This window comes from Eumetopias jubatus, unplaced genomic scaffold (assembly GCF_037043125.1).
Source record: "Eumetopias jubatus isolate StellerSeaLion01/CBP00866 unplaced genomic scaffold, mEumJub1_p1.0 scaffold_5, whole genome shotgun sequence".
Taxonomy (NCBI): domain Eukaryota; kingdom Metazoa; phylum Chordata; class Mammalia; order Carnivora; family Otariidae; genus Eumetopias; species Eumetopias jubatus.
Window position 1 is genome coordinate 52,977,132 of NW_028274811.1, and position 23,641 is coordinate 53,000,772.

Below are 23,641 nucleotides of genomic sequence, written 5' to 3' on the forward strand. Positions count from 1 at the left end.
CCGTGTGGGGTGCCCGATGCGGTGCTCGCTGGAATTATGACCTGAGCGAAGGCAGCCGCTTAACTGAGCCACCCAGGCGCCCCACGAATGACTTTTGAGATCTCCCACTTCTGGCTGCTTCTTTCCAACAAAATCTTTTTTTTTTTTAATTTTTATTTATTTTACAGAGAGAGAGAGAGACAGCGAGAGAGGGAACACAAGCAGGGGGAGTGGGAGAGGGAGAAGCAGGCTTCCCGCGGAGCAGGGAGCCCGATGCGGGGCTCGATCCCAGGACCCCGGCATCATGACCTGAGCCGAAGGCAGACGCTTAACGACTGAGCCACCCAGGCGCCCCTTTCCAACAAAATCGTAACAAAATTTTCTGAGCAGGAAAGTGTTGAGTAAGGCGGGCCTTTCGTGTCAGAGGGCTGAGCACCCTTGGACCCCCTTCAAACAGTCCTCTCCAGACCTCCCTTGGCCTCGCGTGGCCAAATACTCCTCTGTTCTACCCAAAGCCCACGGAGCTCGGAGCGCGCCAGAGCGCGGTCCAGGGCCACCTGCACCTTCGGGGAGCCGGGGCGGTTCCTCTACGCTCGGTCCCCAAAGCTGCGCTGTTGCTTTAATTGGGATCGCTGCGAGGGTGTGCGGAGAAGGGCTGGTTCCTCCCGCCTCCTGCTCCACGGCTCCCTTCCCCCTCCCTTCCGAGTTTCAGGTGAATGGGTCACTGAGGGCGGAGACGACTGCAACACGCTTCCTCGCCAGCGTCCACCCCCCGCCAGTTTCTCCTTCCCCTGCAGGAGGCGGGGGGACTCCAGGGAAAGCTAGCCAGAGCACCCCAGGGCCCGCGCCGGTGCAACAGGTGAGCTGCTCTCGCGCGGGACAGCGAACGTCCAGCACCGGCCTGGCGTTGGTGCGCATGCCCGGGGGCAGGACGGCCGGGGTGGGGTAAGGAGGAGGAGGAGGAGGAGTGGAAGAGGACTGAATTCCTAGGCTAGTCGCTGGCTGCGTGCGGGCGGCCCGCACAGCGTCAGGTGCGCTCGCCAAGTAAGCGCGTTCTTTGGCTCCCGCGGTCCTTGGTGGGTCGGGCGGGGCTGCAGTGAGTAGGTGAGAGTTGGGCGCGGCGCTGGGGGCGCACGGTAGCCTCAGAGTCCCCGCGCGGGGTCGTGGCTCCGGTGCTGTAGGGGAGGCGCGGGGGGAGGACGCCCGGCGCTAGTTTCGGTGGCGGTTTCGCTCTGGGCTGGGACTGGCGGGAGTGGGAAGGGAGCGAGTCCGCTGGGGGAGCAGCGCTGGTCTAACTTGGAGGCTGCCTCGGCGAAGGGCCACTTGGAGCCGCCGATCAGCTCCGTCGGCGGAAACGCTTAAAGCTCCCTGTGTCCCGGCGGCGCGGGCACCTTGTCGCTTTGATGGGGGGCGGGCGGTTCTCGAACCGGGCGAGCCCAGTGCTCAGCTCTCCGGACTGTAATGCGGGGAGGTCCTCAGGAAGAGGGGCGCACGCCCGGCTCCTCCAGGGTCCTTAGCCTGAGGGCTGGAGCCGGGGTCGGGGGGCGCTCGCTGGCCAGGGCGGCTGGGATCCCGGGGCTGGGGGAGGACCTTATCGATTCCGCCACACCCACCCCTCGGGTATCGCGGGCGGGGGAGAGCGGGGGCCGGTTTAATCCGGGAAATATTGCTAGAACCCTGGGGTGGGCCGGTCGGCTCGTTGGCATCCAGTTAGTGGGAGTTGTGCGAGCCCGCGTCAATTTAAGCCTGGGGGCGGGGATTTAATTTCGAGTGAGGCTGTGTTTCGAGGGAAGCTGCTCACGCTTCGGATTCTCACCCGTGACCCAGAGGCCGCCGCCAGGTGGGCGGACCTGCCTCCGGGCAGTCCCAGCTGGGCGCGCGCTGGCGCGCACCGGCCGGGGCTCACGGACGCGGACCTGCCGCGGGGCTTAGACACCTACGAGGAAGGGCCGGTCCGCGCGCGGCCAGCCGACATGTTGCCTGCGTCGGAGGAAGTGTGCGGGGAGAGCGGGCTTGAGGGGCCAAAATGGCCTCTGCTCCTTGGGGGTGGAAGAGCAATTCCGAGCCCCTGTGTCCCAGGTGAAGCGATAACCACGAGAAGCTACGGCATCCTCAGGCCGGCCTTGGGGCTGACTGGGCAAACTGCCAACTTGGGAAATGACCCGGGGCGGGGAAGAGGCAGCCTTCCAGGTTAGTGTGTGGCCCTCACGCACAATAGGTGTATTATGGGGATCCCTGGAAAAGAGAAACCTTTCCGTTAAGGCACTTTGGTGATGCTTGGTGTAACTGAAAACTAGTCCTTTCTAGATGGAGGTAGATGTCTCAAGCTACCCATTACCAATACCGCAGTGTTGCTCTTGCACGGTACAGATGAAACTTTATTTGCTCTTCCTGGTATTTTAAAATAGACATTGTAAGTGGTGGAGCCACGGTAGTAGGTATCTCCTCAAAGCAACACTTTTGAGTAGTTTTTTGCATTTAGTTATTAGGTGCCGCCTTGGTTAAGTGATGGAGAGGAGGATGGCGAGATTTGTGCAGCTTCTGGGCTATTTAGGGAAATGATGGGCAGTGCCTCCTAACTAAGAGCCAGTGTGCTAAAAGAGTTTGTTACCTTGTATCATTTGGTGATACTGACAACTCTAAAAGGTAGATCTTCTTAGAACTCCGTTTTAAAGGTAAAACACCGGTAGGGGAAACATTACAAAAGGTGTGGCTTGAAAACTGCTTCGGCTAATCGGGGCGGGTATACCAGAAAAGCAGCAGGCCTTGATGTTCCAGCACCAGAAGGATTTGGGGTTTTTCTGGAACACTCTACGTTTGACTAGTCGCTCTGGTCTCATAGAATCCACATCTTGTTTGATGTGAAGGTAAACTTCCTGTTTTCTTTTAAAGATAATGTTGGAATTATTGCCCTTTCAAAATTACAAGAGATTATTTTTGACCACACAAATTAACTGCTATAAAATCTTTGACCTGCCCACGAGCCCGCCAGACGGGGAGTTTTCTTAAGTTGCATTTTAAGGCTTACTTGATTAGAGTCCTTAGCGGGCTTTTTTTCATCCAGGTTATTATTTAATGGAAATACTGGGGTAAAAAGACCCTGAGGATTTTTTTTTTTAAGATTTTATTTATCTATTTGACAGAGAGACAGTGAGAGAGGGAACACAAGCAGGGGGAGTGGGAGAGGGAGAAGCAGGCTTCCCGCTGAGCAGGGACCCCCCCCCCCATGCAATTCGATCCCAGGACCTTGGGATCACGACCTTAGCCGAAGGCAGACGCCTGAGCCACCCAGGTGCCCCGACCCTGAGGACTTTTGTTACAGCTTTTGTTTTAGCCTCTAGGCTTGCAGCTGTCCCCTAACCCCATGGTTCCTAATCTTGACTGTGGTATGAATCACCTGGGGATCTTATTAAGATAGATTCGTATTCATTGGTCAGATGAGGGGCCTGGAATTCTGCTTTTCAACAAGATACCAAATGATGTCCATATGGCTGGTGTTTGACTCTTCTCTCCTTCAGATTGTAAGCACTTAACTAATTCGGTTGAAGGTAAAGGATTATATTTACTGAGTGCTAGCATTGTGAGGAACTTAAAGACATTCACAGCTGTATTGAAATCCCAACTGTAATATGGGTTGTTGGTTTTATAAATCAGATGTTGATTGATCATCACTTTGTAACAGGGATCAGGCAGAAGAGTGATGGTCAAAACAGACATCTGGGTGCTTGTAAAGCTGGTATTCCAGTTGGGATGGAGATTGTGGCAGTTTAAAAAGTTAAAAAATAAAAAATAATTGGGAGGAATTTGCTCTGAAAATACAACAGGTTTGGTGGATGGGTGACCTGGAGGGCACCTCTGAGGAGGGGATATTTGAGGCAGAACAGCTGCTTCTTGCCCATTATAGATAGGAAATACCAAGATCAAGGCCTTCCTGGGATTGACGCCTTCAATCTAGGCAGTGATACTGCTGGAAATACATGGTGTACTTAAGAATCATCTGGAGAGCTTATTTGAAATGCATTTTCGGATACAGAGCCCATTGTCTATTGCAAAATCTGTCTAATTTTAAAATTTTAGACAACTTACTAATTATGTGCCAAAAAATAAATAGAAACATTTAGTACCAGCCACAACTTTTAAAAACTTCTTAGAGGCAAATTAACTATTGCTGCATGTGATTGAAAAGGAATAGGCTCTCCTTAAATATGATAAAATTTATCTTTTACTTACTGACAGTTGCTTTAAGGAATTATTCAGGGGCATAGTATTTTCAGGCTTTTCTTCTTTAGCTTAGATTCTTTTTTTTTAAAGATTTTATTTATTTATTTGACAGAGAGAGAGATAGCAAGAGCAGGAACACAAGCAGGGGGAGTGGGAGAGGGAGAAGCAGGCTTCCCGCCGAGCAGAGAGCCCGATGTGGGGCTCGATCCCAGGACTCTGGGATCATGACCTGAGCCGAAGGCAGACTGTCAACCGACTGAGCCACCCAGGCGCCCTTAGCTTAGATTTTTATTAGGACAGCTTTGGCCAGTAAACCTAAGGGGAGAACTTTTTGTATATTTTAACGTCAATCAATCTTTTCCCTTATGCCCCTGACTCTCAGCTGTTTGACTTGGTTCCCTTTCACTTGCTTTGGTCAGGCTCTGTGACCGTGGCCACTGAGCCCCTTAGGCCGGATCCTGTATCCTCTACATTCGTTTTATTTTGTCCTTCACTCAACATACATTTATTGAGCAGATAATGTTAATATTGCCCTGCAGGGGGTTGGGTAATAGTCTGTTCTTGGTCCTTTTTGTCTTTGGCTGTGACCTGAAGGCACAGTTCCAGACTGACTTGAAGGAGACTAATATTACAGTTCCTTCAGTCCAGTCTCCCCAGAATATCAAACAACTTAAGCTTTGCATACACGGCTTCAGATAAAAATTGTTATTTGTTATTTTTGAAGGGTGTGTGGAGTCAGGGTAAGGGAGAGGCTTCCTAACATTGACATGAAATCTGATCCTGTGGTATCTTTTCTTCAAAGAATGGTTTCTAGCATTACAAAGACAGCTCTGCAGATATTTGAAGGCTGCTGTAGTGGTCCTTCTAATGTTGATTTGACCAGGCCAAACATTTCCTGTTTTTTCAGTCATTTGTCTTAAAGACATGGTTTTTCTAGTTCTTGAATGGTCAGTCACCTCCAGGAGAAGCAGCTCATTGGAACACGATGTACAGATTCATGGTTATGCAGAAGTTTATTTTTAAAGTGTATCATTCCTAGATGGAAGCACCTGTCTGTGACTACTGCCAAAGTTTGGGATAACTTCTTAACTTTGTTGAAATTCTTACCAAGGAAATGCACTTTTAAAAAGTGAGTCTCCGAGACTTTATAAAATGATTTATTCATGTCACCAGTATTTGAAAATGGATACAGTGTATCTAAGTGCCTAAACACTGGAATGTCTCACTTTCAAGATAACCACCTTGCTGTGAATGCTTTTCTCATCTTCCTTAATATATTATCTTAATTATTCCAGCCTAGAGGTCAGGCTTATCCCCTGCCCTTTGGCATAGGAGGGTAGTGAGGTTCAAGGAAGAGAAGTAGAATTTGTCCACTCACAGCTTTTAAAACCACGGGGTTTATTTATTTTTTTTTTTAAAGATTTTGTTTATTTGACAGAGAAGAGACACAACGAGACAGGGAACACAAGCAGGGGGAGTGGGAGGGGGAGAAGCAGGCTTCCCGCGGACCGGGGAGCCCGATGTGGGGCTCGATCCCGGGATCCTGGGATCCATGACCTGAGCTGAAGGCAGACGCTTAACGACTGAGCCACCCAGGCACCCCTGGGTTTGTTTTAGCCCATCAGTCTGGCCCCACAGAGAATTTGATATACTTGAAGCCGGTGGGTTGGTTGGTTATCCTTTCCGGTGTTTTGTCAGCTGCAAATTTGGATAAGCTTGCCCATCTTGTCTGTGGTCACCAAACGACCTCCCTCTCTGTTCTTTTTTAAGATTTTTATTTGTGAGAGAGAGGAAGCAAGCATAAGCAGGGGGAAGGGCAGGCAGAGGGAGAAGCAGACTCCCTGCTGAGCAAGGAGCCCAATGTAGGACTCGATCCCGGGACCCTGGGGTCATGAATGTACTGTTCTTTTATCCTGTTTAGATTTCATTTTTCAGTCCCAGAGGAATGTCTGTGTACGGGGATGTGCTGAAGATTCTAGGGCTTCATCTACCAGTTTGGTAACCTCAAAAGAGGAAATGAAGCTTATATGGCATGCCTTGTTCTTGATAAACTTCCTAAAATTACTTGCTTCACAAGATAAAATCTCTGGTATTAGAGGGGATATGATAACTAAACTCCGAATCCATGAAATAGCAGTTTGGAAAGGGATTTTGGTGTCTGGATTTTTGACAAAATTTAAACTTCAGCCTGAGTCTGGATTAATTTAGAATTTCCAAAAACTACCATGGAGGGGTGCCTGGCTGGCTCAGTTGGTAGATCATGTGACTCTTGATCTCAGGGTCGTGAGTTCAAGCCCCAAGTTGGGCGTAGAGATGACTTATAAAACTAATGTGGAGCCTGGAATTTTTGTCATAGTCTTGAATTGAGTGAGCTGGAGCTATAAAAGGGCAGAGTTCGTTTGTCAGTATTTTGACATTCAGCTTCAGAACGGGAGTCCTACGTTTAATAGTGTTTAAATTAAGTTTATCTTTTCTCTTTTTAAAGATTTATTTATTGAGGCGCCTGGGTGGCTCAGTTGGGTAAGGGTCTGCCTTCGGCTTAGGTTATGGTCCCAGGGTCCTGGGATCCAGCCCTGTATCAGGCTTCTTCCTTGGCGGGGAGCCTGCTTCTTCCTCTCCCTGTCTACCGCTCTGCCTACTTGTGCTCTCTCTCTGTCAAATAAATAAAATCTTTAAAAAAAAATAAAGATTTATTTATTCATTAGGGAGTGAGTGCGTGCCCTTGCGCTCATGAGTGGGGGGGGAGGGGCAGATGGAGAGGGAGAATCTCAAGCCGACCCTGTGCTGAGCGTGGAGGCTCTCTAGGGGCTCCATCTCACGACCCTGAGATCGCATCCTGAGCCATGGAAATCAAGAGTCGGTTGCTTAACTGGCTGAGCCACCCAGGTGCCCCTAATAGTGTTTAAATTCATTTTTTTTTTAATGTTCTTTTTTTGAACATCAGGAAGCCAGTCTGGACTTTTACTCTTCCGTAACACTGTAATGTGCTAATGGCCTGGGTTGCCCATTTAAATGTGCATTTGGGTGCTAGTTCCAGGGCTCTATACACTTAGGATTTGTGCATTTTTTGGTATGTTAGTACTTGAGTAAAACAGTTTTTTTGTTTTTTCATTTTTAAATAACATGAAGAAGTTGTCTTCCCTCACTGTGTTTGGAAAATCATGCTAATTGTCTTGGTGTTCCTAACATTCAATTTATTTCCATCTTTGAGGTTTTACGTGATAAACATTTGGGCAACATTTTACTCTGAGAAATTTGGAATTGACTGTCCTTAAGGATGTGGAGGATAGTTGCCATTGATTCTAAAGAACACAATTTAGAGAGTTTGAATTTATTTACTTTTCCTAACATAATACCTTTTTTGCACATACTTTATTTGAAAAGGAAAAAATAGTATACAGTTTAATATACTCAGATTGTAGATGTTGCTCAAGTGATCTTTCTTCTCCCCCCCCCCACCCCAACCCCCAGCTTCTTCCTCTTCTTCTTTAAGTCTTGGTTTTTCTCCTCTGCTTTTCCCTGTCCTGCACTTGATAATGTAGTCAGCCCTAATAACTAAATAACTACCTGTTGTAGTTGTTTTTTTCTTTGTGTGTGACCTTCTGTAGTATTTCTACAGACTTCCATGGTATAGTGTAAGTACTTAATAAGTACTGGTTCATTGGGGCACCTGGGTGGCTCATCAGGTTAAGCATCCGACTCTTGATTTCGGCTCAGGTCTTAATCTCAGGGTCGTGAGATTGAGCCCCACGTCAGGCTCTGCACTCAGTAGGGAGTCTGCTTGAGATTCTCCCTCTGCCCCTCCCACCACTCGTGTGTGTGCTCGCTTGCTCTCAAAGAAAATAAAAATTAAAAAAAATGGTGTTACCAAAACTTAAACACATTTTAAGAAATTTTCTTATTTTTTACATTTCTTGTTTTTTGAAGGAGTGGTTTTGAAAAATACCATTTTTTACCTATGCTGTAAAATCTTTGTGAAATATTTATTACTACAACTTAGTCATTAAAGTTAGTATTTGTATGTCAGTGGTGTGCAGAGCAGGGTGCTTGGGGCTGTGAGGACCACCAGACTGAATGGTTGCTATGCTCAGTGATTTCCTGTACTCAAGGAATTGATGGTCCAATGTGTAAGGATGTCATTGAGAAGGACAAGAGGAATAATCATGGTGTGTGAAGTTACTTGAGATTGGTATCATTAGTTTTCTTAGTGATGCAAGGAAACTCTGAGCTTTGTAGTAATGCCATTACCTTCCTTACGTTGCTTAGATTGGCTTATTTTGGGGGAGCTGCGGGGCAGTGCTCATCCTGAAGATCAGGTGATCATTGACATCAGCCATGTCATCGAGGCCTTTTGAAAGTCCACCTCCATATAGACCTGATGAATTGTAAGTAATTCTTTAGTTTTTGATTTTTTCTTTTTGTTAAGCATGTCACGTGTAAAAAGTACGTATAGTTGAAACTTTCATCTGTTAAGTGTTTGCTATTAAAAATAACAATATGTGTGTTTGTAAATTTAGATTAAAACAAAGTGTATAAACTGGAAGTGAGTCCTCCCCCCCCTCCCGAAGCTTAACTTCCAGGATGCCGGTGTTTCTTTATTTTATTATGTTAATCACCATACATCATTAGTTTTTGATGTAGTGTTCCGTGATTCATTGTTTGCGTATAACACCCAGTGCTCCATTCAATACGTGCCCTCTTTTCTTTTTTTTTTAAGATTTTATTTATTTATTTGACAGACACAGAGAGGGAACACAAGCAGGGGGAGTGGGAGAGGGAGAAGCAGGCTTCCCACAGAGCAGGGAGCCCGATGCAGGGCTCGATCCCAGGACCCTGGGGTCATGACCTGAGCCAAAGGCAGACACGTAATGACTGAGCCACCCAGGCACCCCCAATACATGGCCTCTTTAATACCCATCACCAGGCTAACCCATCCCCCCCACCCCCCCCCAGAACCCTCAGTTTGTTTCGCAGAGTCCCTAGTTTCTCATGGTTCGTCTCCCCCTCCGATTTCCCCCCCTTCATTTTTCCCTTGTTTCTCTCTTTCTCTCTCTCTTTTTTTTTTTAACATATAATGTATTATTAGTTTCAGAGGTACAGGTCTGTGACTCATCAGTCTTACACAATTCACAGCGCTCACCATAGCACATACCCTCCCCAGTGTCTATCACCCAGCCACCCCATCCCTCCCACCCCCACCACTCCAGCAACACTCAGTTTGTTTCCTGAGATTAAGAATTCCTCATATCAGTGAGGATATATGATACATGTCTTTCTCTGATTGACTTATTTCGCTCAGCATAATACCCTCCAGTTCCATCCACGTTGTTGCAAATGGCAAGATTTTGATTTTGTTTTGTTTTGTTTTGATGGCTGCATAATACTCCATTGTGTGTATATGCACCACATCTTCTTCATCCATTCATCTGTTGCAGGATGCTGGTGTTTCTCTGTAGAGGCAAACTACTGTCACCTGTTGCTGTTGTTTGCTTCTGTATAATCTAGACTGATACTTGTGTGTCTATTTATTCATTTTTGTTTTTTCACAAATGGTATGAAGCTTCTGATTTAATGCTTTGTTTAGGTGACTGACCCTAACGCTGCCTCATTGTTAATTTTTTTTTAAAGATTTTACTTATTTATTTGAGAGAGAGAGAAGGAGAGAGAGCACGAGAGGGAAGAGGGTCAGAGGGAGAAGCAGACTCCCCACTGAGCAGGGAGCCCGACGCGGGACCTGATCCCGGGACTCCAGGATCATGACCCGAGCCGAAGGCAGTCGCTCAACCAACTGAGCCACCCAGGCGCCCCCTCATTGTTAATTTTTTAAGTAATACTTTTATTGAGGTAGAGGTCATACACCATACAATTCACACATTTAGAATGGACAGTTCAGTGGTTTTAGCATATTCACAGAGTTGTGCAACCATCACTACATCAGTTTCAGAACATTTTCATCACCCTCTCCCCAAAGAAACCGCTACCGATTAGCACTCCTCATGTCCCCCCCCGCCCCCCCATACTACGCCATCACCAATCTTTCTGTTTCTGGATTTGTCCATTTTGCACATTTCCTCTACATGTAATCATGCAGTATGTGGTCCTATGTGACTGATTCTTTGGCTTGGCATAATGTTTTCCACATTGTCAGTTGTAAGAGTGATTCCTGCCACTATATAAAACAAGAAGCAAATTTGAGGGTTCTTGGCATCACTAGTCATTTGGAAATTTAACAGTGAAAAATTTTAAATTTATTACCAAACATTGATAGAGTCTTTTTCCTTTAAGTAGTTTGTAGCCTCAACTCTTTGATAACTGTAGTAGGAGTTGTGCTCCTGTTACATTGCCTCTTGACTAATACCTGAACATTATGGGGACACAGTTGTTTGTGATGATATGGTCCTTCAGTTATGCTAGAGAATATAGTAATTGAGTAGTGCTCCATGAACCCGAGACTTATTTTGGGTTGCTTTTGTAAACATTGGTGAAATATAACACACACATAGACAATGGCACAGAACGTGTGTATGAAATAATGAATAAAAAGAAAGCAAAATCATCATGTAGGTTAAGAAATAGAACACCTTCAAGTCCTTCCGTGTGTTCCCACCTTTCCCTGGAAACCACTGTTCTTCCATATGTTTTTTTTTTTTTTAAAGATTTTATTTATTTATTTGACAGAGAGAGACACAGCAAGAGAGGGAACACAAGCAGGGGGAGCAAGAGAGGGAAAAGCAGGCTTCCCGTGGAGCAGGGAGCCGGATGTGGGACTTGATCCCAGGACCCTGGGATCATGACCTGAGTTGAAGGCAGACGCTTAACGACTGAGCCACCCAGGCGCCCCTTACATATGGTTATCACTTGATTTTCTTTTCTTTTTTTTACTGTTTTATATATCCTAAACAATACATTTCAGTTTTACTTTGTTATCAAACTTCTTTTGCTTCAAAGGAGTGCTATAGAAATAAAATGTGAGGGGCTTCTGGGTGGCTTGGTCAGTTAAGCCTCTCCCTTCAGCTCAGGTCCTGAACTTGGGGTCCTGGGATCGAGCCCCACATTGGGTTCCCTGCTCAGCAGGAAGTCTGCTTCCTCCTTCTGCCCTCCCTCTCCCCATGCTCTGTCTCTCTCTAAAATAAATAAATAAATAACTTTTAAAAAAGGAAATATAAATGTAAACCATATGTGTAATTTTGTTTTCTTCTAATGAATTAAAAAATTTAATCATATTAATTTTATATAATATATAATTTAATATTTAATATTTCACTTAACCTAATATATTTAATGTATCATTTCAACATGTATAAACTGACTCATGAGGTAGTTTACATTCCTTTTTTAAGTCTTTTTTTTGTTAAATATTTGGTTTTTTAAATTTTTTTTAAAGATTTTATTTATTAATTCATGAGAGACAGAGAGAGAGAGAGGCAGAGGGAGAAGCAGGCTCCCAAGGAGCAGGGAGTCCGATGCGGGACTCGATCCCAGGACCCTGGAATCATGACCTGAGCTGAAGGCAGACGCGTAACGACTGAGCCACCCTGGCGCCCCAGTAGTCGTTATTTTTTAGAGCAGTTTTACATTCAAAACAAAACTATGAGAGGAAGGTACAGAGATTTCCCATATGCCCCCGCCCTTATACCTGCGTTGCCTACCCCATTATCAGTATCCTCTACCAGAGTGGTACATGTGTTAAAATTGATGAACCTTCACTGACAAATCATTATCACCCAAAATACATAGTTAATATTAGGGTTCTCTCTAGGTGGTGGTAAATTTTTTTTTCTTTTTTTAGTGGCGGGGGAGCATGAGTGGTGAAGGGAAGGGCAGAGGAAGAAGGATAGAGAATCTTAAGCAGGCTCCCTGCTCAGTGCAGAGCCCGACATGGGGCTTGATCCCATGACCCTGAGGTCATGACCTGAGCTGAAACCAAGAGTCTGATGCTTAACTGAGCCATCCAGGCACCCCTACATTTCTTTTTTTATACTGTGATAACTAAGTATTTTATACTTAACAGCACATCTCAGTTTGGACCAGCTATATTTCAAGTGCCCAGTAAATCATGTGGCTAGTGGCTGCCATATTAGACAGCTCATCTCTGTAGCATTCCATCCTATGGATATGTTAACAGTCACCTCTTCCCCTCTAGGTAAACATCTGGACTGTTTCCAGTTTCAGGTTATCATAAACAATGCTTCTGTGAATGTTACAATGTCAATGGGATTTTAAATGATAGAATTATTTTTTTAAAAAAGTGATATAATTTTTTTGGAAAACACTTTGACATTATCTCATAGAGCTGAAGGTAAAAAAAAAATTTGACTCAAAAATTCTCCTAGATATATACCTTAGAAAAAGAAGTGCTTGTGTGTGTGAGGGCACGTGTTCAAGATGCCCAGATCTACATTGTTCATGACAGCTCCAGAGGGAGACATCCCAAATAACCAAGTAAGAATGAGTTACGGAATTTTCATACATGACATTTTCAAAGACCAGCTTGTCAGGGTTCTTTTCCACTTTCTCCATTTCCTTGAATTCTTGTGGTTGGCAACACCGAGTTGTAAGATGTCTTGCTTTGGAAAGAGAGAAGTGGACCAAGAAAATAATGGCAAAAACAAAAGGGGGTGAGGTCAGTTTAGGAATTGAATTTTGCTCTGCCAGGATCCACATTTCTTAGATTCTATGTGTCACACATCAGTGTGTGTCTCCAGTGATGTTTATGATTCAGTCACTAGAGTTGGCAAGCTCTTTTGATAAAGATCCAATTAGGCATCACCCTGATGAGCCCTCACTGAATATTTGATTTATTTTGTAGCTCTTACCATAACTAGCTAGAGATCATGTGGTGATGTAATGTCTTACTGCCTTCGAAGAGACTAACCTGTGGGGGGCCTGGGTTGAGGCACTTCTGTTGATTGTAGTATCCTCAGTACTTAGCACACTGCCCCACACACATCAGCCCGGCAGCTCCAGTAAATAGCTGTCATGTGAATAAATGAAAGATTGCTTTCTCAGGCAGGAGAGTGAGGCTGCCAGAAATTGGATGAGACACTGGATGGGCCACTGTAGGTGTCATATCTGAATGCACTGGTCTCACATCACACAAGCCAAGGGGTTGACATCATTGTTCTAAACTGCTTGGGTGCCCTCCCGAGGGATTACAGTTTAACTGGTGTGGAGTGCTCCAGCTGGGGATTATACACATTCCCCAGGTGACTCTAATAGGAGAAAATGCGAGAACCTCTACTCTGTAGAAATTAGAGCAGTCATTTTCAATGTATGGCTCCCAGACTTTCAGCAGCAGGAGTATCTGGAAATTTGTCCAACTCAGGCTTGCAGAATCAGCAACCTGGGGTTGGGGACCAACAATCTATGTTTTAACAAGCCCTCCAGGTGATTCTGATACACAGAAACCTTAACTCTTCAGTGGGTGTCTCAGTAGCTTCAGGGTGCTATAACACAGTACCACACACTGGGTAGCATATAAACAACATGAATTTATTTCTCAGTTCTGGAGGCTGGAAGTCCATGATAATAAGGTACCAGTGTGGTCAGGTTCTAGAGAAGGTTCTCTTCTGGGTTGCATACTGCCCGCTTCTTGTATCCTCACATGGTAGAAGGGGCAGGACGGTTCTCTGGGGTCTCCTTTGTGAAGGCACTGTTCCCATTCGTGGGAGCTCCAGCTCGGAACCTAGTTAGGCCCCACCTTCTAATACCATCACATTGGGGCTTAGGATGTTGACATTTGAATTTGGGGGGACATAAAGTGTCCTGTTGTAGTGGGGCGGTACTGAAAGTTGGTTTTGTTTTTTGCCAGTAGATGGTTTAAATTATTTCCATGTCCATTCCGTGTTCTTTCTGCTTCCTCCAAACAGTATTAATTTGAAAGTGTTTTCATGTGCATTTCAGCAAACCCAATCATTACGCACCAAGCAATGATGTCTATGGTGGAGACATGCACATTCGACCCATGCTCTCTCAGCCGGCGTATTCTTTCTACCCAGAAGATGAAATTCTTCACTTCTACAAATGGACCTCTCCTCCAGGAGTCATTCGGATTCTGTCTATGCTCGTTATCGTGATGTGCATTGCCATATTTGCCTGTGTTGCTTCCACACTTGCCTGGGATCGAGGCTATGGAACTGGTGTACTGGGTGGTGGTCTAGGCTACCCTTACAGCAGTGGCTTTGGGAGCTACGGAAGTGGCTATGCCTATGGTTATGGCTATGGTTATGGCTATGGAGGCTACACAGATCCAAGAGCAGCAAAGGGCTTCCTCCTAGCCATGGTGGCCTTTTGTTTCATTGCCGCATTGGTAGTATTTGTTACCAGCGTAATACGATCTGACATATCTAGAACAAGAAGATACTACTTGACTGTCATAATACTGAGCGCTATCCTGGGCGTCATGATGTTTATTGCCACAATTGTCTATATAATGGGAGTAAACCCAACTGCCCAGGCTTCTGGGTCTATGTACAGTGCACAGATATATGCCATCTGCAACCAGTTTTATGCATCTGCAACTACTGGACTTTACATGGATCAATATTTGTATCACTACTGTGTGGTGGATCCCCAAGAGGTATCGGTGGTTTTCGTCCTTGCCCCTGCTTTGGGTATAGGCACTTGGGATGCTTAACAGAATCACTTTGGGAACTTTCAAAAAGTATTGATGACAAGGCCTCACTTGTATTTAAATCAGAATGTGGAGAGGGGCTGGGTGTCATTGTTAAGATAGTATTAACATACCATATAATTCATCCACTTAAAGTTTGGTTCAGTAATTTGAGTATATTCAGAGTTCTGCAGCCATCACCGTAATCAGTTTTAGAACATTTTCACTATCCTCAGAAGAACCCCCATATGCATTAGCAGTAACTTCTCCTTTCTCTAATCCTTCCGAGATTTAGCTGACTACTAATCTTATTCTATAGATTTGCCTATTCTGGATATTTCATATATACAGAATCACACAGTATGTGATCTTTTATGATTGGCTTCTTTCTTTTTTTTAAGTTTTATTTAAGTAATCTCTGGACCCATTGTGGGCCTCGAGCTCACAACCCCAAGATCAAGAGTCACATGCTCACCCCCACCCGCACTCCCGACTAAGCGATCCAGGCGCCCCTATGATTGGCTTCTTTCATTTCACATTAATGTTTTCCAGGTTCATGCATGTTATATCAATTCCTTTTTATTGCTGCATAGTATTCCATTGTATGGCTATACCATATTTTATTCATTCATCAATGGATGGACCTTTGGGCTATGTCCATACTGGCTCTTATGAATAATGCTCTGAACATTTGTGTACAGGTTCTTGTGTGAATCTGTGTTTTAATTTCTCTTGAGTATATACCTAGGGATAGAATTGCAGGGTCTTATGATGTCTCTTCTGTGTGTTTAAGCTTTTGAGGAACTGCCAGACTGTTCTCCAAACTGGTTGCTCTGTTTTACCTTTACCAGAAATGTGTGAGGATTCCATTTTTTACACATGCTCACCAGCATTGTTTTGTCTATTTGATTCTAACCATGCTAATAGGTGTGAAGTTGCTAATCTTTTTCCTGATTGATTTGTAATTTTTTTCCTAATTTTTTTTTCCCTCTCCTTACGTTGACTCAGGAATTCTCTTTTACCTGAATGAATCACTCTTTTGGGGTGAGATCATATCCAGTAACTACCATTATTTTGAAGACTGAAATGTTTTCCTTCTGAATTTCAGAATATTTGTTGTTGGCATTCAGATGTATCTCTGGTAAACAGGGCTGAGGGTTGGTGCTCCTCTCTTACCACACCCCCATCTCTCTTAGTCCTCTGTGTGCCCAAAACCTGTATTCACTGAAAAAGGATATCACTGTTAGGTGGCTGCACAGAGACCCTCCTGTTACGATGAGCAGAATCCAGGCCAGGGTCCTGGTACTGCCTCACTTTCAAGTGTCTCCAGGCCAGTCGACCACTTAACATACTTATCAGACACTGGGAGAACTGTCGGGGCAAAGGTTTCCTTGTCACAGGGCCCTTTCTTGTGAGTACACAAAAGACTCCTCCAACAGAAACCACCTGCCAGACTACATGAATCACTCATCCATTTTCTCTTAATTTATAGCTTGGTTAGATCATGTCTCATAATTTATGGTAAGATAGATCCTCTATAGACTGGAATTTACATTCAGTGTAAAAACATTTGCTCAGTATGTGTTATGAACGAGATTATAAACATGGTTATGTATTTAAAGCTATTTCTGAGTAACATTTTTCAAGCCCTTTAGAAGGATACTGATGATTGAGTTAATTTACTGGCCATTTTCATCTGTTAATAAAAATAAGGCCACTTGGGTGCTCAAGCTTTGGAACTAGATTTCTGTAATTTAAAAGGGAATGATAGTACCTAACTGTAAGCCTGTTCTGAGTATTGAATTAAGCTGTGTATGTGTTGTTAGCCTCAGCCCAACATTTTATATTTCTAAAATGTAACTCTTATCAGTTTTATATCTATTAAACCACAGATATGTAGTGTAGGCCCTTAGGTTTTTACTGAGGGTGGATTAGGATAAAGTAAACAATTAAAATCTGTGTCAATATCTTTAATCTCTTTTCAGGCAATTGCGATTGTACTGGGGTTCATGGTTATCGTGGCTTTTGCTTTAATAATTTTTTTTGCTGTGAAAACTCGAAGAAAGATGGACCAGTATGACAAGTCGAATATTTTGTGGGACAAGGAACATATTTATGATGAACAACCCCCCAATGTTGAAGAGTGGGTAAGTGTTAAAAAAAAAATCAGCAAATGTCCTGTATTTTATTAAAACACCAGGTTTCTGTCTCTAAACCTGACCTTTAATGCTTTGTGAAACTATGTTCTTAGAATTACTGTTTTTGTTTGTTGCAAAAGTTGTGCCCTCATGTTTTTACTCAGATCTTTAAGAAGGTGCTATGATAAGTGGAAATTGTTTTACTGCAAAATGAAAACCAGATTTTTTTTTTTTTAGATTTTATATATTTATTTGGTGGGGGGTTCATGGGCAAGCAGGGGGAGGGGCAGAGGGGGAGGGAGAATCTCAAGCAGACTCTGCACTGAGCCCGACATGGGGCTTGATTTCACGACTCTGAGATCATGACCTGAGTCAAATCAAGAGTTGGGTGCTGGGGCGCCTGGGTGACTCAGTCAGTTAAGGGTCTGACTTTTGATTTCGGCTCAGGTCATGATCTCAGGGTTGTGGGATTTAGCTTGGCATTGGGCTCCATGCTCAGCATGGAGTCTGTTTGTCCCTCTCCCTCTGCTTCTCCCCTCACTTGTGCTTTCTCTCTGTCTCTCAAATAAATAAGTAAAATCCTAAAAAAAAAAAAAGTTGGACGCTTAGCTGACTGAACCACCCAGGCACCCCTCAGATTTCCATTTTTAAGAAGTGTATTTAGGCACTGAAAAGAAATGGCTTCTAAAGGAATCATGCAGAAAGAACTTGGTCTTTGCAAAACAGTACCATTCCTCCCCCTCCCGGTATGTTTTCCTGGTTGTCATTTTGGAGGGGAACACTGTTGCTTAGGGTGCTTGCTGTCTTGGGTTAAGAAGGGTGTTTTTGGAGTGGTAGCAGGTGCCATACTTCTGAAGTTTTTACATCAATAACAGCGTAGCAAATTACAGTGACTGCATGGATACTTATGAAATACTTCAGTGAGGCAAAGAGATTAGAGCAATTCCCTTTTTTATATATACTGTATTGTTATTTCTACCAGTATGTGTAGATGTGATTTGCTGAAAGCTTAGGAAGTTCCTCTCTTCAAAAATATCTGGGAAATATATATTACTGATACCTAACATGTCTTCAGAGATGTCTGAAGTGAGACTTTCTCAGAAACCCTGTTAGGAAGCAGTTGGAAACATCCTCAGAAACTGCCATCATAGGTTTCTTTGAGCAGACTGACTTCTTACCATGAGGGTTAGTTGAGAAACCTGGACACAGGTTTGTTCTAGCCAGTGGGAGTGGAGGAAAGAGCGCAAAGGGTGGGGATTGTTGGTCAGGTCAGGGATAAAGACATTGGTCATCTTGAAGGCTCACATAGCTCTGGCATTCTGTTATGTCTGATTTTTTTTTTTTAAGATTTTATTTTATTTTATTTGTGAGAGAGAAAGAGAGCACAAGCAGGGGGAGTGGCAGGCAGAGGGAGAAGCAGGCTCCCCGCTGAGCAGGGAGCCCGATGCGGGACTCGATCCCAGGATCCTGGGATCATGACCTGAGCCGAAGGCAGACGCCTAACTGACAGAGCCACCCAGGCATCCCTGTGAATGCCTGATTTTAAGAAATCTAGAACTTTAGATGAGATTTTCTTCTAGTTAAGGAGCCAAAAGGAAACAGTCTTAGGAACATCAGAACGAATGGTGGGTACCACTGAGAGTGGAGTTCCTACGTTCCTAACCTTGCCTTGAGGCCTGCTTGGTTTCTTTTTCCTCCATAAAGTGTGAAGGTGTTTTCTTTCAACCTTTAGCTCCAGGCAAGGCCACCTGTAGATGGAATAGGACAATCTATTGTGAACTATGACGTAAATGTTTTGCTGAGAGTTTCTGGGTGTGTCAGTTTTCACTGGCTGTTGGATTTGTTTGTTCAAGGTTTCGAGAGGCTTAAAAAAAACCACACCAAAAAAACTAACTCAAGAGAGACTAGTGCTGGTAATATTAGAGTTCCAGTGAACTTTGGCCTCTCATCTGATTTTACTGTCTTGCGGTTTTAATCAGTTCTAGGTGCTTTTGATAATTGGGCAAAATATAGCCATAATAATTTATGGACATGATAATGACAGTGAAGCAGAAAGCACCTTACTTTTATTTATTTATTTATTAAATTTATCATTTTGTTTTTTTAAGGATTTTATTTTTAAGTAATCTCTACACCCAGTGTGGGGCTCGAACCCACAAATGCGAGATCGAGAGTCGCATGCTCCACTGACTGAGCCATCCAGGTGCCCCAGCCCTGCCTGGTTTCTCATCTCTTTTCCTCTTCCCTTAGCTTCCCCACTGCCTAAGAAATGCTATTGAAATAAGCTATTTGGAGGTGATTTTAGCCACAGTTATTTTGCTTTTCCATCCATTCTCCCCTTACCTGCCCAAGTTTACTTTGCTGAACTCAGTCCCTCTTTCTTGTTTCTTCTGTTTCCTTCCACAACTCTCCTTTATGTGCTCTTTTGCTCCATTCTGCTCAACACCTCTGTCCCTTTGATAATATAATGTGGCAGGATTTGAGTCCCCTTAATGCCCGTGGTTCTTGGTCACACCACTTCCAAGAATGAAGAGGTAGACCAGATGAATAGTGGTGGGCAGCAAAGCAAAGTTTATTGAGCAAGAGTATAAAGCTCCCAGAAAGGGAGGGGGGCTCAGTGGGTTGCCCTCGGAGTTTCTAAGTTTAGGGGTTATTATGACCTCTTTTGAGGAGCTATCTTAAGCAATCAGGGTTTGCTGAGTCGTGCCAATCAGGGCTTTGGTCACATATTTGTCTACCTGTTAGGTTAATGTTTCTGTGCTGATGGTCTTTTTTTCTTACTGACATCTGGAAGCTTATGTCTTAACTGCCCCTTGCTGGTGATATTGACAAATGCTTTGTGGTTAATTGTCTTATTTTAGGTCGTTTTGCAAAAATCATTTCTGCAAAGGCTGCAAAACAGAATGTTAGTGAGGTCCTGTGTAAGCTGCAGAACAGGATGTCAGTGCTGTTTTATTTTAGCTGTCCTGACTCCGTATCTTCTTGCTGGGGACCCTACCCTGACTGCCTAACTGTCGGCCAAGTCCTAACGATAGCCCAGGTGAAAATGTTTGATGCTGCATATAAAGTGCCTGACAGTGGATTAGTGATTTTTCTTCCTTTTGGTTTTTAGAAATTAATACCATAAAAATAATCTTCACTTAAAATAATGGAAAGAAAACTTAGCATTCATTACTTGTGCTAAGTGAGGACTAAAATTTGACTTCTAGGGGCTCCTGGGTGGCTCAGTCGGTTAAGCTTCCGACTCTTGATTTTCGGCTTAGGTCATGATCTCAGGGTTGTGAGATTGAGCCCAACATGGGGCTCTGCACTGAGCGTGGAGCCTGTTTAAGATTTTCTCTCTCAGGGTGCGTGGGTGGGTCAGTTGTTAAGCGTTTGCCTTCGGCTCAGGTCATGGTCCCAGGGTCCTGGGATCGAGCCCCGTATCAGGCTCTCTGCTCAGTGGGAAGCCTGCTTGTGTTCTCTCTCTCGCTGTATCTCTCTCAAATAAATAAAATCTTTAAAAAAAAAGATTCTCTCTCTCTTTCTCCCCCTCTGCTCTTCCCTCACTCTCAAAAAGTTAAATAAATAAAAATATAAAATTTGAATTGTAGGGGACTGAGATAAGATACTCCCCATATAGCTAATAATGGTTTTTTTGTTGGGCGGGGGGAGAAAGACTTACTAAAGGAATAATTAGCTACTGAAAATTAGTTTCCTTCTTCCCTATGTATTAGGGTAGGCCTAGACATTCATTATTTTATTAGATCTTACTGCCTTTCCTGGATTTTTAAAATCTTTAGGATCAGAACCTTCAGAGCAAAGGCACCTCAAAAGTTGTGTCTTAAGAGTTTTAAGCAGGCTTCAGCCCTTAGGTATTATGTGTGGGAAAATGTACAACTCTGTAATTTCCTGTCTCTGAATCTCCAGCACCATGGTTTCTTTGCCTTCCTAGGGAGTCTTAGGGTTGTTGCTTTTTTTTTTTTTTCCCCTTCCCCTTTCTGGATATCTTGTACTTTATAAAATAAGCAGGCGGTGTTTGCACACTATTGTGGGTGTTAACCTGGTCCTTTGTAGTCAGTCACTTAAGTTTGTACCAGCATTGTTGTATATCAGATGTTTGAAGGTTCTCTTAATAAATTTGCAGGTGTTATTTTTTCTGTTATGTCCTCAAATTCCAGATCTAGTTGGTACTTTTTCTGAATTAAAAAATATATATATATTGGGGTCCCTGTGTGGCTCAGTTGGTTAAGCATCTGCTTTTGACTCAGGTCATGATCCCGGGGTCCTGGCATTGGGCTCCCTGCTCATCGGAGAGCCTGCTTCTCCCTCTACCCCTCCCCACCGACTCGTGTGCTCTCTCACACTCTCTTTCTCTGAAATAAATAAGATCTTTAAAAAATATATATATATATATATATATATATATAGTGTAACTGGGTGATGGGCATTAAGGAGGGCACATGATATGATGAGCACTGGATGTTATACGCAACTAAGGAGTCATTGAATACTACATCAAAAACTAAAGATGTACTATACGTTGGCTAGCTGAATTTAAATTAAAAATAACATATATTTATGTATTTTTAAAATTTATTGTTTGGTAACTAGAGATTTTGAAACTACAGTGAACTATAAAGAAAATTCTTCCACCCTGAGGTACCATTTTGGTGTGTTTTCTTTAATCCCTCCCCCTTCTTATTCTAAATCAGAAGTACGATAATGTTCCCTCTCAGTGTGAAGTTCTACTTTTGGATTTAACATTATAAGCTTTTTATCACATCATTAAATATTCCTCATTTTTTGATACTTTTAATTTTATTCAAGTACAATGTATATCTGTATGTAGAGAGTAACGTACAGTAGGTACACCAGTTGCCTAGCTTGGTGAGTTTTTATACATACACATAACTCACCCAGATCAAGATAGAGTTTATTCCAGTGTCCGTGGTTTCCTCATGCCCTTTCTCAGTATCCCCTAGAGGATGGTAGTGCCTCTCATTATTGTTTGATTGGTAGCTATCACCCTGTCACATCAGTTGGTTTTGCCTGTTCTTTAAACTTCATATGAATGAGGGCTCCTGGGTGGCTCAGTTGGTTAAGCGACTGCCTTCGGCTCAGGTCATGATCCTGGAGTCCCAGGATTGAGTCCCGCATGGGGCTCCCTGCTCGTCAGGGAGTCTGCTGCTCCCTCTGACCCTCTTCCTCTCGTGCTCTCTCTCTCTCATTCTCTCTCTCTCAAAATAAATAAATAAATAAATAAATCTTTAAAAAAAAACTTCATATGAATGAAATTATGTAATGTGTGTTTTTGTGTCCACTTAACATAGTATCTGTGAGATTCATTTATGTTGTTGTGGCTGTCAGTATGATAACTTTTAATTTTTGTATTTTTTGGCAAGGTAGAAACTTTCCTAATCCCTTTTAAAAAGTCTATGGAGGGGCGCCTGCGTGGCTCAGGCGTTAAGCATCTATCTTGGGCTCAGATCATGATCCCAGGGTCTTGGGATTGAGCCCTGCATCGGGCTCCCTGCTCAGTGGAGAGCCTGCTTCTCCCTCTCTCACTCCCCCTGCTTGTGTTCCCTCTCTTGCTGTGTCTCTCTCTGTCAAATAAATAAATATAATCTTTAAAAAATAAAAAACAAAAAGGTGGGGCACCTGGGTGGCTCAGTGTGGTAAGTAGCCAACTCTTATCTTGGCTTAGGTCTTGGTCTCAGGACTGTTGAGTTTGAGCCCTGGTTTGGGCTCCATGCTGGGTGTGGAGCCTACTTAAAAAACAAAAACCAAAAAACCTGTGGTCAGAATTATAATTAAAAAACAAACAGGTTTTCTCAAAGAGGTGGAAGACCTGTACTCTGAAATATAAAACACTGATGAAAGAAATTGAAGTTGACACAAAGAAATGGAAAGACATTCCATGCTCATGGATTAGAAGAACAAATATTGTTAAAATGTCCATACTACCCAAAGCAGTCTATAGATTTAATGCAGTCCTTACCAAAATACCAACAGCACTTTCCACAGAAGTAGAACGAACAATCCTAAAATGTGTATGGAACCATAAAAGACCGACCCCAAATAGCCAAAACAATCTTGAAGAAGAAAAAACTGGAGGCATCACAATTTCAGACTTCAAGTTATATTACAAAATTTATATTTATGGGTGTCGTATGGAAGTCTTGAATCACTGCATTGTACACTTAATATACTACTGTATGTTAACTGGAATTAAAATTAAAACTTAAAAAATTAAAAAATAAAATTAAAAAGCAGGTTTTTGGGGAAATCTCTCCTTTCCATCCTTGTATTCCCATTTGCTCATTTCTAGGTATCTTTCTCTACCCTTTCCCACTCTTGTAGGTACTCTTCTTAGTTTTTTTATGATTCCTTTCATTGTGTGTTTTTTTTTAAAGATTTATTTACTTATTTTGAAGAGAGCACGAGTGGGGGAGGGGCAGAGGGAGAGGGAGATAAGCAGACTACCCACTAAATGGGGATCCTGATGCATGGGCTCAAGCCCAGGACCCTGAGACCATGACCCAAGCCAAACCCAAGAGTAGGACCCTCAACTGACAACCACCCAGACACCCCCTTTCGTTGTTTTATTTTGTGAAAATAAAATCAAAGAAAAATAGACTCCCTGCTTAATTATACAAAAGTGTACTGATCACACCATTCTGCCTGTAGCTTGCCCTTTGAGCTTTACAAC

The 23,641-nt window shown here is 43.5% G+C and overlaps 1 protein-coding gene across 5 annotated transcripts in view; it reads left to right on the forward strand.

The window, feature by feature from the left end:
- The first annotated feature begins 778 nt into the window (after positions 1-778).
- Positions 779-23,641, forward strand: part of OCLN (occludin) — a 51,841-nt gene continuing 28,978 nt past the window's right edge. Inside the window, exons 1-4 of one of the 5 annotated variants that reach the window (XM_028089632.1) lie at positions 779-838; positions 8,467-8,585; positions 14,104-14,779; positions 16,798-16,959. In XM_028089632.1, coding sequence (XP_027945433.1) covers positions 8,536-8,585; positions 14,104-14,779; positions 16,798-16,959 — 888 coding nt within the window. In that variant the 5' untranslated portion in view covers positions 779-838; positions 8,467-8,535. Of the gene's footprint in view, positions 839-946; positions 1,084-8,466; positions 8,586-14,103; positions 14,780-16,797; positions 16,960-23,641 lie in introns of those variants that run through there. The other 4 variants (XM_028089633.1, XM_028089634.1, XM_028089631.1 and 1 more) reach the window with 4 other exon arrangements.